Below are 16,941 nucleotides of genomic sequence, written 5' to 3'. Positions count from 1 at the left end.
CATATACATGCTCAGTGAAATAAGCCAGTCACAAAAAAGCAAATATCATATGATTTCAATTATACGAGGTACCTAAAGTACCTCACTGAGTTTTCTGATGGATAAGACTTATGACATATACATTAAGTTCTACATACAGACAAAAGCCTGTCTGGCTTACCTCGCCTAACTCTAGCTCATTTTAGAAAGATTTGTCAAATCTTACATTAATTGTAAGCAAAAGAAGAAAGAGTAGAATGCAAAACTGTTTTGATATTGTACTATCGTTACGTAGGCTGTAACCTTTGGGGAAAAACAGGTGAAAATACATTGGACTGCTCTGTAGCGTTCTTGCAGCTTCTTGTGAATCTATAATTATTTTAAAATAAAAAGGTTTTAGGGAGTTCCCTGGTGGCCTCGTGGTTAGAATTCTGGGCTCTCACTGCCGTGGCCTGGGGTTCAATCTCTGGTTGAGAAACTGAGATCCCACAGGCTGTGCAGCGTGGCCCCTCCCTGCCCCAGATAAATAAATAAATAATTAAAAAATAAAAGGACTGACATAAAATAAAAAGGTTTTAAAAAGCAAACAAATTCAGCTCTGTTGTAAATGGGCTTCCCACAATATCATGATAATAAAAAATCTGTTTAGAAATGAACTATTTCGAGGGCCAACAGCCCATGAAATCTTTCTGATTCTAATTCAGCACCAGTTCTACAACTGACTCCTACACAGGTCTTCTTCTCTCCAAATATTGTACTATCCATCCATTTAAAAAATGACCAAACAATACCTTAACAGCCTTTTACAAAGGAAAGTAAATGACATAAGGGAGGAACAGAGTTAAACTCAATTCAAAATAATTGTCCTGGGCTTCCCTGGTGGCGCAGTGGTTGAGAGTCCGTCTGCCGATGCAGGGGACGCGGGTTCGTGCCCCGGTCCGGGAAGATCCCACGTGCCGCGGAGCGGCTGGGCCCGTGAGCCATGGCCGCTGAGCCTGCGCGTCCGGAGCCTGCGCTCCGCAGCGGGAGGGGCCGCAGCGGTGAGAGGCCCGCGTACCACAAAAAAAAAAAAAAAAAAAATTGTCCTCCTTTACATCCAGAGAAGGTCAGAGATTGAGTTAAAGAAAAGAAACAAAAAATTAATGGAAGAATCCTGACACAGGCTACAACATGGATGAACCCTGAAAGCATTCTGCTCAGTGAAATAACCCAGTCACAAAAAGTCAAATACCGTATGATTCCGCTTATATGAGATACCTGAAGTAGTCAAATTCATAGAGACAGAAAGTAGAAGAGGGGTTGCCAGGAGGAAAAATGGGAGAGTTGTTGTTTAATGGGGATAGATTTGCAAGATGAAAAGTTCTGGAATCTTCTTTCCAACAATATAAATATACTCAGCACTACCAAACTGCACGCTTCACAGTGGTTAAGATGGTAAATTTTATGTTATGTGGGTTTTTTAAACCACAATGAAAATACATAATTTAGAAAAATAAACAGGAGTTAAATAATGACAGAGTCCGCTTGTCTTCTTGGTTCTAAAGCAATGAAGTTCAAAATGACTAATTTTATGAGTGAATGAACAATTCTAAGACTGGAGTCTATCATAGTATGTTCTCTGGCAAAATCTACCAAAATTCTTCTAGGTCAGAGACTTAGACAAATTGCTCAGGGGGCCGTTGGAACCATCCTCTACAACAAAAAACTCCAGACTCCCTAAATCAGGGAAGCTATCGAAAATGACTGCAACTCGGCCCCTTGGAGAAAGTTTCTGATGTAAAAGAAAAACACAAATCCTTTTGGTACTGAGACAGGTGTACAACCCCTAAAAACAAGATTAACTTGCCTGTAAACTGACAAAGACCTTCATACCTCTATGTTTGCAGAGGAAATCTCCTTTATTAATTTTATCTTACATAAACCACTTTAAGAGTTTAGGCCAGGACTTCCCTGGTGGCACAGTGGTTAAGAATCCGCCTAGCAATGCGGAGGACACAGCTTCGAGCCCCGGTCTGGGAAGATCCCACGTGCCGCGGAGCAACTAAGCCCGTGTGCCACAACTACTGAAGCCTGCGCGCCCTAGAGCCCGTGCGCCACAACTACTGAAGCCTGCGCGCCCTAGAGCCCGTGCTCCACAACAAGACAAGCCACCGCAATGAGAAGCCCGTGCGGCGCAACAAAGAGTAGCCCCCGCTCCCCGCAACTAGAGAAAGTCCGCGCACAGCAACAAAGACCCAACGCAGCCAAAAACAAATAAAATTTTTTAAAAAAAGAGTTTAGGCCTTAAATAGGATGCTCAGGATTTATATACGAATGGAGGGAAGTATATATCAAGTTTTACCTCTAATTCAAGAATTTCCTAAAATTCTATTCAACTTTGCTCAAAAGATTTTGGCATGCCCATCAAGAAGACAAAATGAAATAAAGTAGCAAATGGCATCAGTGCAAAGTTTTCTTACCACTTAACCTGTATATCCAGGCACTTAAAGTAGACTCATTTACAAATCAAAAGAGTAGGAAAGTGACAGAGTTTTTAATACTACATCTTAGGATGAGGACTCGGCCAGTTCTCTAAGAAGGCATGTATGTTGTCTTCTGTATTTTCAAACATGTGTGTTTAAAAGAGTGTATTCTCTTCGAAATACTGTAAACTAAAAAAAAAAAAAAAAAGAGAGAGAGAGAGAGAGAAAATGCCTCATTTTTCTAACCTTCCACTGGTGATTCCATTTCTATTACTTCAGTGCTGGCAGAAGAATGATGGCTCTCTGAAAGGAAAGCAAACAAGGCAGAAATACAAATTTTAAAAAAGAAATCATTTAAAAACAATGCAAATAATTCCAGACCCTCACAGGAATATACATGCAATACTTCGACTCCCTAATATCAAATTCACACAAACGATCCTTTCTTTATGTTTTTTCCTTTGTTTTGATCTGTGCTTTGGAAAAATTTCAAATACACTGGTGGTTTAAAGTAAATCCCAGAGTTCAGTGTGCAAATACTGCATAACAGGCAAGTACGTAAGTAAAGTCTCTTCCTTTAGCATTACCATGATATTGCGATGACCCCTCCAAATGAACAATTATTCTTTATCATTATCTCATAGCTAGGCATTGTTCAAATTTCCTGAATTGTCTCATAAATGTCTTTTCTTAAAAAGAACTTTAGGGCTTCCCTGGTGGCGCAGTGGTTGAGAGTCCACCTGCCGATGAGGGGGACGCGGGTTCGTGCCCCGGTCCGGGAAGATCCCACATGCTGCGGAGCGGCTGGGCCCGTGAGCCATGGCCACTGAGCCTGCGCGTCCGGAGCCTGTGCTCCGCAACGGGAGAGGCCGCGACAGTGAGAGGCCCGCGCACCGCAAAAAAAAAAAAAAAAAAAAAAAAAGAACTTTATATTTGGAAATCGTTTTAAACACAGAAAAGTTGCAAAAATAAAATAGTACAAAGAAGATCTATCTACCCTTTACTCAGGTAACATGATGTTAACAATTTACCCCGTTTGTTGGTAATCTTTGTCTCTCCCTCCCCCCACCCCCAATCTATATAGAGAGATAGATGTCTGTACACACACTTTTTTGTCCTGAAGCATTTGAGGGAAAGGTACATACATTATGGACCTTTCTCTCTGAACACTTCCGTGACTTTTTCCTTAGAATAGGGATATTCTCTTATACGATCACAGTATAGTTATAAACACAGAATTTAACATGTGAGACAATTTTATCTATTCTAGGGTTCATATTCCAACTTTGTCCGTTGCCCAAATGTTCATTATAGCCTCTCCCTTTCAGTATGGGATCCAGTTTGGGGGGGTCCGTTCTTCTTTTTAGTTGTCACGTCTCCTTTAATCTTGAATGGTTCCATAATCTGTCTTCATTTTTTTTTATGGCATTGCCATTTCTGAAGATTTGAGCCCCCTCCTTCCCCCTTCCCCTCCCCACTGGAATGTTCCTCATTTTGAGTTCGTCTGACGTTTCCTCATGGTAAGACTCAGGTCTTGCATCCTCAGCCAGAACACTGCCTAGATGACGGTGTGTCCTTCTCAGCGTATCACATACACAGGCACCTGGAATTTGGGGCTGGCAGGGTTTTGAGTGGATAGGTCTCATCCTGCCGTGAAAAAATAGACTACCTAGGGGCCAATATACAGAAGCCATCTTTGGTTCATTTCTAGAAAACCATGCAACCTCAACGCTGCACCCTCAAACTGGTCAGGCTGTGGAGCACACAGTCACACACGTGACAGAGATCAAATCACTTACATATAAATGCAAGTCACACACCCATGTTGCATCTCATTACATGACTTTACAAAACAGACGTTGAGGTAGGTAATTTAAAAAAACAAAAACAAATCGCCTCGTGTTAGGTTCAAGCCTAAGCAAGACCAAGTTTACTTTAAAAAAAAAAAAAAAAAGCCTTACAAGTAGGCCAATGCATTTCTTTTCCTCCTCTTCCATTCCAAAAAGTAAACAAAACAAAACAAAACAAAAAAACCCAGACCTAAATATCACACACAGTAAATTCAGTGTAGATAAAATACTGACAATGCTCTGGAAAGTGGGCATGGAGGAACAGACCTTTGAAATACTTCAAATGAGGAATTTTTTGAAGGACCTGCTTTGGAGCACAAATTTCATCATCAAATTTGGGTTAGAGACATGGATTCATAGCCATTCCATAAAGAAAAAAGGCAAAATTACAAATAGGTGAATGGCAATGAAATTCTGACACCTGCTACAACGTGGAAGAAACTTGAAGACGTTACACCTAGTGAAATAATCCAGTCACAAAAGGATAAATACTGTCTGATTCCAGTTATATGAGGCACCAAGAATCGGCAAATTCATAGAGACAGAAAGTAGACTGGGGGTTGCCAGGGGCCGAGAGGAAGGGAATGAGGAGTTATTGCTTGTATGGGGACAGTTTCTGTCTGTGATGATGGAAAAGTTCTGGAGATGGCTGGTGGGAGGAGTCACACAATACTGTGAATGGACTTAATGTCACTGACCTGTGCGTTGAAAAATGGTTAAAATTGCCAATTTTATGTTACGTAGATTCTACCGCAATAATAATTTTTTTTTTTTTTTTTGGCTGCGCCGTATGGATTGCAGGATCTTCATTCCCTGACCAGGGACCGAATGTGGGGCCTCGCCGGTGAGATCACCGAGTCCCAACCACTGGACCGCCAGGGAATTCCCACAATAATAATTTTTTAAAAAGGAAATGAGTGATAAGATGACCAGTATCAATTTACCAAGAGGACAAGGGCTCTCAGGTAAATTTATTCACAGTTACAGCAAAAGTATTCCTGGTCTAGAGGTTCGACAGCAAAAACCCTATGTACTGAATGGGTATCAAGTGTGTTCAAAACGATCGGATAATCAGTGCTTTCAAGTCAAAAGTCAAAATTAATCACAAATTTTATTTTATACCGATTATTTATACAGATTATACAGGTTAATCTGACATTGAATTTGCTTTCTAAAAACAGATATAATTCACATACGTTAAAATTCATCCTTTTAAAGTGTACAGTTCAGTGGTTTTCCATATATTCACAAGGTAGTACAACCATCATCACTATTTCTAGAATATTTTCATCGCCCCCAAAAGAATCCCTGAGCCCACTGGGGGTCATTCCTCACTCCCTTCTCTCTTCAGACTCTGTAACCACGAATGGACTTTCTGTCTCTATGGATTTGCCTATTCTGGACATTTCATATAAATGGAATCATACAATATGTACCTTTCTGTGTCTGGCTTCTTTCACTCAGCATTGTGTATTCAAGGTTCATTCATGTTACAGTGTGTATTGGTACTTCATTATTTTTAATGGCTGAATAATATTCTCTTATATGGGTAGACCACATTTTGTTTCTCCATTCATCAGCTTATGGATACTTGGGTTGTGTCCACCTTTTGATTATTAAGAATAATGTATAAGTTTTTGTGTGGACATATATTTTCTCTTGGGAAAATGTAGAATTGGATATATATCTACGAGTGGAATTGCTGGATCATATGCTCCTTATTTAGCATTTTGAGGAACTGCCAAACTATTCTGAAAAGGAGCGGTACCATTTTACATTCCCAGGAGCAATGTATGAGGATTCTAATTTCTCCACATCTTCACCAACACTTGCTACTGTCTGCTTTTTTTTAAAAAAAATTTATTTATTTATTTTTGGCTGCGTTGGGTCTTTGTTGCTGAGTGTGGACTTTCTCTAGTTGCAGTGAGCAGGGGCTACTCTTTGTTGCGGTGCACGGGCTTCTCGTTGTGGTGGCTGATCTTGTTGTAGAACATAGGCTCTAGGCGCGTGGGCTTCAGTAGTTGTGGCACACGGGCTCAGTAGTTGTGGCTTGCAGGCTCTAGAGCGCAGGCCCAGTAGTTGTGGCGCATGGGCTTGGTTGCTCCGTGGCATGTGGGATCTTCCTGGGCCAGGGCTCGAACCCGTGTCTCCTGCATTGGTCGGCGGATTCTTAACCACTGTGCCACCTGGGAAGTCCCCTGTCTGCCTTTTAAACTAACATCATCCTAGTGGGTATGATGTGATATTTTGTGATTTTGGTTTGCATTTCTCTAGTGATTAATCTAGCATCTTTCCATATGCACATTGGCCATTTGTATATATTCTTTGGAGAAATGCCTATTCAAATAACCCATTTTTAAATTGGGTAGTTTGTATTTTTATTATTGTGTTGAAAGAGTTCTTATATATTCTGGATGCTAGGTCTTTATCAGATATATAATTTGCAAATGTTTTCTCTCATCCTGTTGGTGGTCTTTTCACTTTTTGGATAACATTCGTTGAAGCACAAGAGCTTTTAATTTTGGCGAAGTTCAATTTGTCTATTTTCTTCTTCGGCTGCTTGTGCTTTAGATTTCATATATAAGAGACCATTGTCTAATCCAAGATCATAAAGATATATGTCTGTGTTTTCTCCTAAGAGCACTGTAGTTTTATCTCATACTTAGGTCTTTGATCCATTTTGAGTTGTTTTTTTTTTTTTTTCACGGTACGCGGGCCTCTCACTGCTGTGGCCTCTCCCGTTGCAGAGCACAGGCTCCAGACGCACAGGCTCAGCGGCCATGGCTCACGGGCCCAGACGCTCCGCGGCATGTGGGATCCTCCCGGACCAGGGCACGAACCTGTGTTCCCTGCATCGGCAGGCGGACTCTCAACCACTGCGCCACCAGGGAAGCCCCATTTTGAGTTTTTTTAAAAAATGTGTTTATTTATTTTTGGCAGCATTGGGTCCTCATTGCTGCATGCAGACTTTCTCTAGTTGTGGAGAGCTGGGGCCACTCTTTGTTGCAGTGAGCGTGCGTCTCATTGCAGTGTCCTCTCTTGTTGCAGATTATGGGCTCTAAGTGCACGGGCCTCAGTAGTTGTGGCGCCTGGGTTTCAGTAGTTGTGGCTCGTGGGCTCTAGAGCACCGGCTCAGTAGTTTTGGCACAAGGGCTTAATTGCCATGTTTCCTGTTTTTCAGATGGGTGCTAATTAAAATTTTCCATCACAGATAACTTCTAAAGAAGAAAATTAGTATAAAATGATATTACCTTGCATACCATATTCATAGTAATTAGGATCTTCTGATTCTTTCTTGACTGACATAACTGTTGCTTTCGTTGAAATGCCTTTGAATGCAATGGAAATTATAAAATTATGTGTTAGGCTAGACTTACGAACAGAGATATAACTGGTTAGTATATCTTCCAGGTTCTGTTTGGATTAACACAGCAACACTGCAATCAGCAAAAGAACCTGTAGCTCATGCACTAGGAACAAATGGTTTATCCATATAAAAATATAAATATAAAATAATAATAAACCAACATAAAGCAAAGAAGGAAGGGAGGAGAGATGGATGGAAGGAAGGAGGAAAAGAAGGGAAAGAGAAAGAGGTCTAATTCCCAGTTTGGGGAAATTTTCCCTTTCAAGATAGATGAATATGTACATGCATTTGTATGCAATATAAATATTGCAAATATTCTGCTGTAATGGGGCCCAAATTGGCACAGATAATCTTAATTTACTTACTACAACAAAATGAATTTCAAAACCTGGGGAAACTACATTGGTGAAACCAAAAGGCTTTATCAGGGAAAGGTGCAGTAGATGGCAAAAATTAGCCACAAGTGTCTTCCATCCCAGTATATACACCTGTTTGCAATGTAACTCTCCCACTCCTATTTTCTAGAAGTGGAAAACTACTCCACCTTTTGAATCTGGGCTTGGCCACGTGACTTGCTTTGGCCAGTGGGATGCAGGCAGAGGCTTGAAAAGTGCTTGGGCATCAGCGTCTGCTGTTTTTGGAACAGGATTGTCACGTGAATGAGCCTGGAGGATGTGAGACCAAGAGGAGAGGGAGGCCCAACTCTGGCAGCTGAGGCCTCGGCCCCAGGAGTGAGGCCAGCCCAGACCAGAAGGACGGCCTGGCCAACACACAGAATTGTAAGAAAGACTAAATTATTGTTTGAAGCCACTAGGTTCTGGGGTGCTCTTTTTTTTTTTTTTTTTTTTTTTTTTTGGTGTGTGTGTGTGTGTGTGGTACGCGGGCCTCTCACTGTTGTGGCCTCTCCCGCTGCGGAGCACAGGCTCCGGACGCACAGGCTCAGCGGCCATGGCTCACGGGCCCAGCCGCTCCGCGGCACGTGGGATCTTCCCGGACCGGGGCACGAACCAGCGTCCCCTGCATCGGCAGGCGGACTCTCAAGCACTGCGCCACCAGGGAAGCCCTGGGGTGCTCTTTTATACTGCAGTAGATAACGGATACTGAAGTAGACATATAATTTAACTGTGAAAGTTGACAGAAGCAAAAACAAAAATTGTGACAAGCTTTGGGATTTCACTGTTCAGCTTTAATTTACAAGTTGGCGGGGGGCGGGGGGGGAGGTCGTCCGAAAACCTTTAACAGCTCTGTTGGCATAGGGATAGTAAGGTTGGGTACTAACGAAGGCGACTGTCAAAAAGAAAAATCTGTTAAACTGAGGAACAGAATGGACACGGCCGAGAATGGACACGGCCGATGGCTTGTCAGTGAAATGGATATTGCACTTGAGCAAGTTGAGGAAATTGCTCAGAAGTGGGACAGAAAGATGAAAGGAGAGCTCACAAATGGAGGTCTGCTTGTGCATAAAAAAGAAAAAAGCTTTTTACATGTTTGTAAGTGATCTGAAAGGATTTGCACAAATTGGTTAAGAGCTGTTGCCCTTAAAATGGGGATGGAATTTGAGGTGCAGTGAGATTTAAGAGAGGTGGAATTTTGAGAGGGGAGGAGTGAAGAGGAATTTTACTTATTACTGCTTATTAACACTTACTACACTGAATTTTTAGTTAAAAACATGTATAACTTTTGTAATTTATAGTAAAACTTCCAAGTACAAACATTTGATAAATATGTGACAGCTGGGCTGTCAAAGGAAAACTTCTTTTCAATGCAGGCAACTGAAAGCAGACTGGACGGTGCCGAATGCAGAATTGCTTCAGCCTTTCCTCAAAGTATGATGGGGGAGGGGGAAATTCAGAAGTTAAAACCATCTAAACGTTCTGTGCAGCAAGCGCTACGCAAACTTCACAGGAAATAAGGCCAGTGGTTGGTCAGCTCACAGAAGCCTGCAGGCACCTGGAAGCAATGCGTATCATGAAATCCATGGTAGAAAGTCACATTATTAGGGAGCTTGTTTATAGGGAATCACATCTCCAAAGAGAGGCCTCAACAAAAGAGGCCTAATTTAAGGCTGGTGGGAAACGGTCATCCACCCAATAGCTGGTGAGGAGGGAAAGGAAGGCGGTATAGGGCCGTGGATCCTTGAAAGGGCCCCCCCCCGGGGAGAGCCGACAACCCCTCACTCCCACCCCATTCGCTTTCCCGGTTTCTGAGAGGAGACTGTGGCTTGGGGGTTTTAAATTCTCTGTTACCAACAGAGATGCAGGCAGAATGTATCTCAGCTTGGAAACGCATCCAAGGCTAAGATTAAAGGGGCAGGCGCGTAAGGCATGTCATGTGTAAGTGGGATGAAGGCGCCACAGCTGAATTCTGTTGGCTGAGATATTTGGCTCCTTTTCGTTGACTTGTGTCGGTTTTACCTAGAATAACTGAAATGGACAGGCACTCTTATTTTTCAGTCTGACGTTTAAGGTGGAGCTTCTACCAAGCGCATGTCTGTCTGTGGATAGGAGTGCCCCCGGGGTATGACAAGGGTGGGTTCAGGCTACTCCTGCCCCAAGGGACTGGGGAGGCAGCTGAGCATAAACCACACCTGACACCGTCAGCAAAGCTCGTGCTCTGACCTCCATTTCACTGGAGCTAACATCTCTCTTCGCCTTCTCTCTCCATCTTTTCTTTTTTTTTTTTTTTTTTTTTGTGGTACGCGGGCCTCACTGTTGTGGCCTCTCCCGTTGTGGGGCACAGGCTCCGGACGCTCAGGCTCAGCGGCCATGGCTCACGGGCCCAGCCGCTCCGCGGCATGTGGGATCTTCCCGGACCGGGGCACGAACCCGTGTCCCCTGCATCAGCAGGCGGATTCTCAACCACTGCGCCACCAGGGAAGCCCTCCATCTTTTCTTAATATTGAATATTTGTCTTTTACATTATCTCAGATTTAACTTTAACTTTACATTTGGAACTGTTTATTTCTTATTTCTATGTTGCTTTTCTAAACATTATTAACTTCTCGTTTTACCCCGTATAGTCAGCTTGCGTTCATCTTTATCTTTTTGAGGTTTGAATTCCAGTTTTATGTACTTGTTTATTTTAGGTTTGCTAACATTTCTACTTCTAATGCTTTCAATATTTTTCCATCCCTTGATTAAACATTTGAGTTAAAAAATTTTTTTTCTATTTTTAAACTTTCACATTTTTCCTTCTAATGACATTTTTTTTTTTTGAGGTGTGGGAGAGCAGGGACGGGGGTTACCTACTCTCACCATCAAAGAGGGATTTTTCCCCCAATATACATTGTCATAGTGATGTACGTCTATTGTAGAACATTTAGAAATGACAGAGTGTAAGAGAGCAATAAAATAAGCTATGTCCAAAAATAAAAACACTGCTTTATTCATAAATCAAATTCATATTCCAAATGTGTATTCAAGACTCTTTACTCATGTAGCAGTCAAGTTCTAATTTCCATAGAATTAAAATAATAACTGTGTCTACAAATATATCTACTTAATAACATCTTAGTACCTAATATTTATTGAATTAGATGGCTTTTTTTTCTAGGTATTTGAGTAAAAGATGTTGATTCTGCAAATAAGGCCCCTGTTGAGGTTAATTAGTGCCCTATCCCCATTATCTTGTTGATGCTTTGGGATTTTCTACCCAAATAGGGACCAATATATCATCTGCAAATTAAAGACAGTTTTAGTTTGTCATTCCCAATCCATATACCTTATATTTCCTTTTCTTGTCTTATTGCATTCGCTAGGACTTTCGGTATGATGTTGAAAGGGAGTGATGAGAGGGGACATCCTTGCCTTGCTCCTGATGTTACTGGGATTCTAGTTTCTCATCATGAAATATGATATTAGCTGTAGGTTTTTTGTAAATTTTTTTTTTATCAAGTTGAGGAAATTCCCCTCTATTCCTGGTTTACCGAAAGTCCCATTTTTAAGTAAAACAAAAGAAAGGAGTCAAATAATGACCTGCTGAACACCTGATTCTACAAGCATCAGTGTACCTACCAGAATCTTCCATGGGTTCAGTCTTCACATTGATGGAGGCACAGCTAAAAGGAGAAGGGAATGCTGGTCAAGATGGGCAGGGTGAGAACTGCCCAAAGGCATCTGGACACACTGAATCTAATCCCCAGATCGGCACACCATCATAGGTTCCCCTCCCCCCATCAAAGTGAATGCAAAGCTACCTCAACTTTAATGTTGTAACAAATTATTAAGAAAGTTAAAGGTGTCAATGAATATATTCTCATAATCCCAAACATCCTTTTGAATAAAGAATATGTAGCAAAATAAGACATTCCATAGCCTAAAAACTAATACATTTGGGTTAGATGTGGACTTACTTTTTATTTATCCCTTACCTTTCACTTGGTGATGTCACTGATCTCTCAGCATCTGTTACTACCCCAGGCCCACCTGTGCATGAGTAAAATGACACACGCTAGCCCCTGTCTGCACCTTGAAATATGACAACATTCAAAGGCATATAAAGGGAAAGGGAATACAAAGAGAACAGAATTCCTGGCTCTAGGTCATCATGGAATAGCCGTGGAGGAGAGACCAACTCAAAGCAGCCCCCGGGGCCTGGGCCATCTGTGTGGGCACAGTGGGGTCCAAGGAGCAGACCTCTGGCAGGTTACTAAGCCTCCTCGTGCCTCAGCTTCCTCGTCTCAAAGTGGTGGTTGGGTGAGGATTAATTAATACATGCAAAGTGCTTAGAACAGTGCCTATCACAAAATAAGTGTCAGCAGCTATTACCGTTATTCTACAATGACAATACAAGCCACCTGGGACAACAGTCACCTGGTCACCTGCCACCCCTCACCCTCCAGTCCCTCCTTTAATGTGAGCTGGGGGACCCCAGGAACTCACAACTGCTCCAGAAATACTTGCTCTGTGAGTAGCCCACACACAGGAGTGTCTCATTGCCCTCTGTACCCCAAGGAAGTCCTCGAGGACAGTGAGACCCTCCGGCCACCCCTGCCACCTGGCTTCTGTACCTACATAGGCTCAGCATAACATCCTCTTTAGACCTGGTCTTTCATGAACAGCTATGGCCCGAGGTTTCCAACTATGATCCAGAATAATTGAGAAAATAAGGAAGTGGGCATAGATGGATCTCTAAATGCTCCTGGTAAAATTACTATTTTCTTTCTTGGTCCCTTCATCAGTTAAGGAGCTTATGAGGGGTCCTGGTTTCCCAAACATGGTCTCAAACACCCTGCACATAACTTTCTGCCTGACCACATGGAATGGGCTTCCCGGGGGAACCAAGCTATTGAGATCCTGCTTATCTTGGGGGCCAGCTCCTCCAGGAAGCTCTTCTGACCACACAATTCTACCCCCTTCCGGGGGCTCTCAGGGATTTCCTCCATGGGTCACCCCTGGCTCTCTGAACAGTCTCTTTCCCTCTCCTAGACCATGTATCTCAGAAGCACGGGAACGGTCACACAGCCCAGACCACTCCTGAATCCCACAACGCCTGGCCCGTGGTTGCTGCTCAAAGACCAGGAAGTCCCTCCAGCATCCGTATACTTCAGTGCACATGGACAAGGTAGATCGGGCTCGCCGGCATGCGAGCTGACGGGAGGGTGGCGTCTCGGCTCTCAGGCTGGGTATGTGTGTTTCCCTGAGCTGTAGTCCCCGCAAACATCACCACCACCCCTGGCCCCGGGATCAGAGGTGGCCTCCTCAATGCAGGAAAGACAAAGCATAAGCAAGCTTTAGAATGTGCCAAGCTTGCATTTTAATTAAGAAAAGCAGAACTGGTTTAGCAGTCCAGGGCAGTCACCAAGTATGAGAAGCTGTCACTTACCTAGCTGACTCACGGGACCCAGGAAGGGTCTGCAAGAAAACCAATACTGTTACCTGACATGAACACACAAGACGGACAGATTAAACATCTGAATAACCAACTTCTGAACATAACGGGACAGAATTAACTAACTGAAATTAAGCTGTCGGTTTATCAGCTGTCAGGAGGAGGGGTAGAGCCTGTCACCTGTTGATAAGGAATGAAATCCCCGCTTTGTTCTCCAAAATCCACTTCAGGGTTGCAAGGCCATAGTTCTCAGGGTGTTGAAAGGGGACCCCTTCTGGGAGCCCCTGTACCACTACGGCTGCCTGGTCCCTCAGCATCTTCTCGTAAGGAACAGGCACCATCGCTGTCGTCCCCAAGGCTTTGCCTACAAGAAGCAGCAGGATGTCTTTAAACAATATGAGCATAAACCCCTGACGGTCAATTTCACTTAGTGTCATAAACACAGGTGGTGATATTTGGTTCTGAAATTTATTAAAAGCCTAAAGTGTCCGATGCCTCTATATCTCAGGTTAATAAAATTTCTGACCAAAAGGCCAAAAGAAAAGGTATAAAATGTTTTCCTTTCAATCTTCCCATAAGAGAATATAATAGGTTGCATAATCTATAAAAATATTGAATCACAGGGGCTTCCCTGGTGGCGCAGTGGTTGAGAATCCGCCTGCCAATGCAGGGGACACGGGTTTGAGCCCTGGTCCGGGAAGATCCCACATGCCGCGGAGCAACTAAGCCCACGAGCCACAACTACTGAGCCTGTGCTCTAGAGCCCGTGAGGCACAACTACTGAGTCCGCGTGCCACAACTACTGAAGCCCGCGCGCCTAGAGCCCGTGCTCTGCAACAAGAGAAGCCGCCGCGATGAGAAGCCCGCGCACCACAACGAGGAGTAGCCCCCGCTCGCCGCAACTAGAGAAAAGCCCCCGCGCAGCAACGAAGACCCAACACAGCCAAAAATGAATAGATAAATAAATTTATTTTAAAAAATATTGAATCACTATGTTGTACACCTGAAACTAATATAATATTGTAAGTCAACTATATTTTCAATAAGTAAATTAATTAACCAAAAATAATCTGTTTCCCAAAGAAAGAAAATAATAGGTCTTTTCCTCCATTCTCTTGGAGGTTGCACACTTCAGGGTGCTCACCCGGGTGCACCCAGGGCTGCAGGGAACACCCTGAGGTTACTCAGGTTGCAGCCAAAGAGGATGAGAGCCCTGCCCAAAGCTTAACTCTCCCTGTGTCACACTGTACAGATTGGGTCAACTTGCCCGTAGAAAGCTGAGTCCACCTGGGGATGTGTTGGTCTCTCTGCACTGGCTGACCAGCCCCGAGGTGCTGGAGCTCCATTGCTCATATGGAAGTGTAGCCTGAGACCCTAAGATCCCCTATGCAGGAGGAGTCCCCCAAATCCAAGTGCTCACAGGGACCTGCAGGTCACATAGATGTTTGCAGCTGTCTAGGAGTGATGATTCGGGCCCTAAGATGCTAAGGTGCTTCTATCACAAGTACGACACCTGCAGACTTCCTTGTTATCTAGCTTTTTAAAGCACTGTGTAGGTATTAAAAAAAAAAAATCCCCGTCTCCATGCCTGTGGGAAGATGTGGGTAGGTGGGGAGACCAACGAGGACGAGGCTGGTGCGTGAACCAACCATGAACGTGTGTAATAACTGCACGGCCATGGGGCGGGGGCTCCGCAAAGACCGAAGGCTGATGAATTCAGAGGTTCCGATGGACCAGAAGAGACCAAGTGGTCTTCCGTAAGAAGACTTGATCTGGTACTTAACTGGCTCTTCCCTTGGTGTGAATGTGGATTTTTCCAACGTTAGAGACGGTCTAAATAGTCACGCTGATAAAATGATTTCTAATACTATCTTCTGCAGTGAACTATTCAGAGAATTAATGCTTAAAGTGAACTTTACCGTAACAAAAGCAGAAATAGTCCTCAACGGCTTTTCTGAGTATTTCCGTCTCTCCTGAATCCATCTGCATCCCGTTGGCAGGGCCTGGGGGTTTCACCTCCTGCAGCCCTTCGGCAATGCCTGTAAACGAGTGATCAGTACAAAGTCAGTATCCAAGTATCTGTACTATACGTTTCCTTAACGTCCATGCTTCTGATACTGAAAGGAAAAAGGGGAAAAAAAGGAATAGACATAAAACAAGATCTTTTTTTTTTTTTTTTTTTTTTTTTTGCGGTACGCGGGCCTCTCACTGTTGTGGCCTCTCGCTTTGCGGAGCACAGGCTCCGGACGCGCAGGCTCAGCGGCCATGGCTCACGGGCCCAGCCGCTCGGCGGCATGTGGGATCTTCCCGGACCAGGGCACGAACCCGCGTCCCCTGCATCGGCAGGTGGATTCTCAACAATTCCCACCAGGGAAGCCCCAAGATCTTTTTTTAAAAAAATAAATTTATTTATTTATTTTTGGCTGCGTTGGGTCTTTGTTGCTGCGCGCGGGCTTTCTCTGGTTGCAGAGAGCAGGGGCTACTGTTCGTTGTGGTGCGCGGGCTTCTCACTGTGGTGGCTTCTCTTGTTGTGGAGCACGGGTCTAGGAGTGCGGGCTTGAGTACTTGTGGCGTGTGGACTCAGTAGTTGTGGCTCATGGGCTCCAGAGCGCAGTCTCAGCAGGTGTGGTGCACAAGGCCCATCTACTCTGGGACATGTGGGATCTTCCCGGACCAGGGCTCAAACCCGTGTCCCCTGCATTGGCAGGTGGATTCTTAACCACTGCGCTACCAGGGAAGTCCAAAACAAGATCTTTGTTTTTTGTTTTGCTTTGTTTTTTGTTGTTGCAGTACACGGGCCTCTCACTGTTGTGGCCTCTCCCACTGCGGAGCACAGGCTCTGGACGCACAGGCTCAGTGGCCATGGCTCACGGGCCCAGCTGCTCCGTGGCATGTGGGATCTTCCCGGACCGGGACACGAACCTGCGTCCCCTGAATCGGCAGGTGGATTCTCAACCACTGCGCCACCAGGGAAGCCCCCAAAACAAGATCTTTTAATTTAAGAAAAGAACAACACAACAAAGAACAGGCTATTTATGATGAACAGGATAAAATAACATAGTGATCATCTCTGAAATGAATATATTGATAAACAATGAATAATTCAACATATAAGGAAATATTAGTAGTTCAGAGGAAATGGTAACAGAAAATTGTTTGCTGGGAATTCCCTGGCTGTCCAGTGGTTAGGACTCTGTGCTTCCACTGCTGAGGACTCGGGTTGCATCCCTGGTTGGGGAACTAAGATCCTGCAGGCTGAGCAGGGAAGCCAAAAAAAAAAAAAAAAAAAAAAAAAAGAAACTTATTTGCTATCCAGTCTGCAAGTGACAGTCACTGTGTAGGAAGACCCTCAGCCCTGGGCAGGTTCCGGACCAGCCCCCCAGTCAAGCTGCTACTGCAAAAGTTTTGAAACTGTTTGTTTTCATAAGGGTTAGTCAGGACACAGAAAGCACAC

The 16,941-nt window shown here is 43.9% G+C and overlaps 1 protein-coding gene across 2 annotated transcripts in view; it reads right to left on the bottom strand.

Annotated features, from left to right (window-relative positions):
• LOC131741444 (general transcription factor II-I repeat domain-containing protein 2) overlaps window positions 1-16,941 on the bottom strand; it is a 52,663-nt gene that overhangs the window by 9,718 nt on the left and 26,004 nt on the right. For both annotated transcript variants that reach the window (XM_059038403.2, XM_067011899.1), the window contains exons 4-10: window positions 15,407-15,526; window positions 13,668-13,851; window positions 13,482-13,510; window positions 12,028-12,082; window positions 11,672-11,715; window positions 7,543-7,620; window positions 2,688-2,744 (exon numbers count right to left, since the gene is read on the bottom strand). In XM_059038403.2, coding sequence (XP_058894386.1) covers window positions 2,688-2,744; window positions 7,543-7,620; window positions 11,672-11,715; window positions 12,028-12,082; window positions 13,482-13,510; window positions 13,668-13,851; window positions 15,407-15,526 — 567 coding nt within the window. The remainder of the gene's footprint in view (window positions 1-2,687; window positions 2,745-7,542; window positions 7,621-11,671; window positions 11,716-12,027; window positions 12,083-13,481; window positions 13,511-13,667; window positions 13,852-15,406; window positions 15,527-16,941) is intronic.

This window comes from Kogia breviceps, chromosome 14 (assembly GCF_026419965.1).
Source record: "Kogia breviceps isolate mKogBre1 chromosome 14, mKogBre1 haplotype 1, whole genome shotgun sequence".
Classification (NCBI taxonomy): Eukaryota; Metazoa; Chordata; class Mammalia; order Artiodactyla; family Physeteridae; genus Kogia; species Kogia breviceps.
The sequence above is the reverse complement of the archived record's forward strand: the minus strand, read 5'-3'. Positions and strand labels throughout refer to the sequence as shown.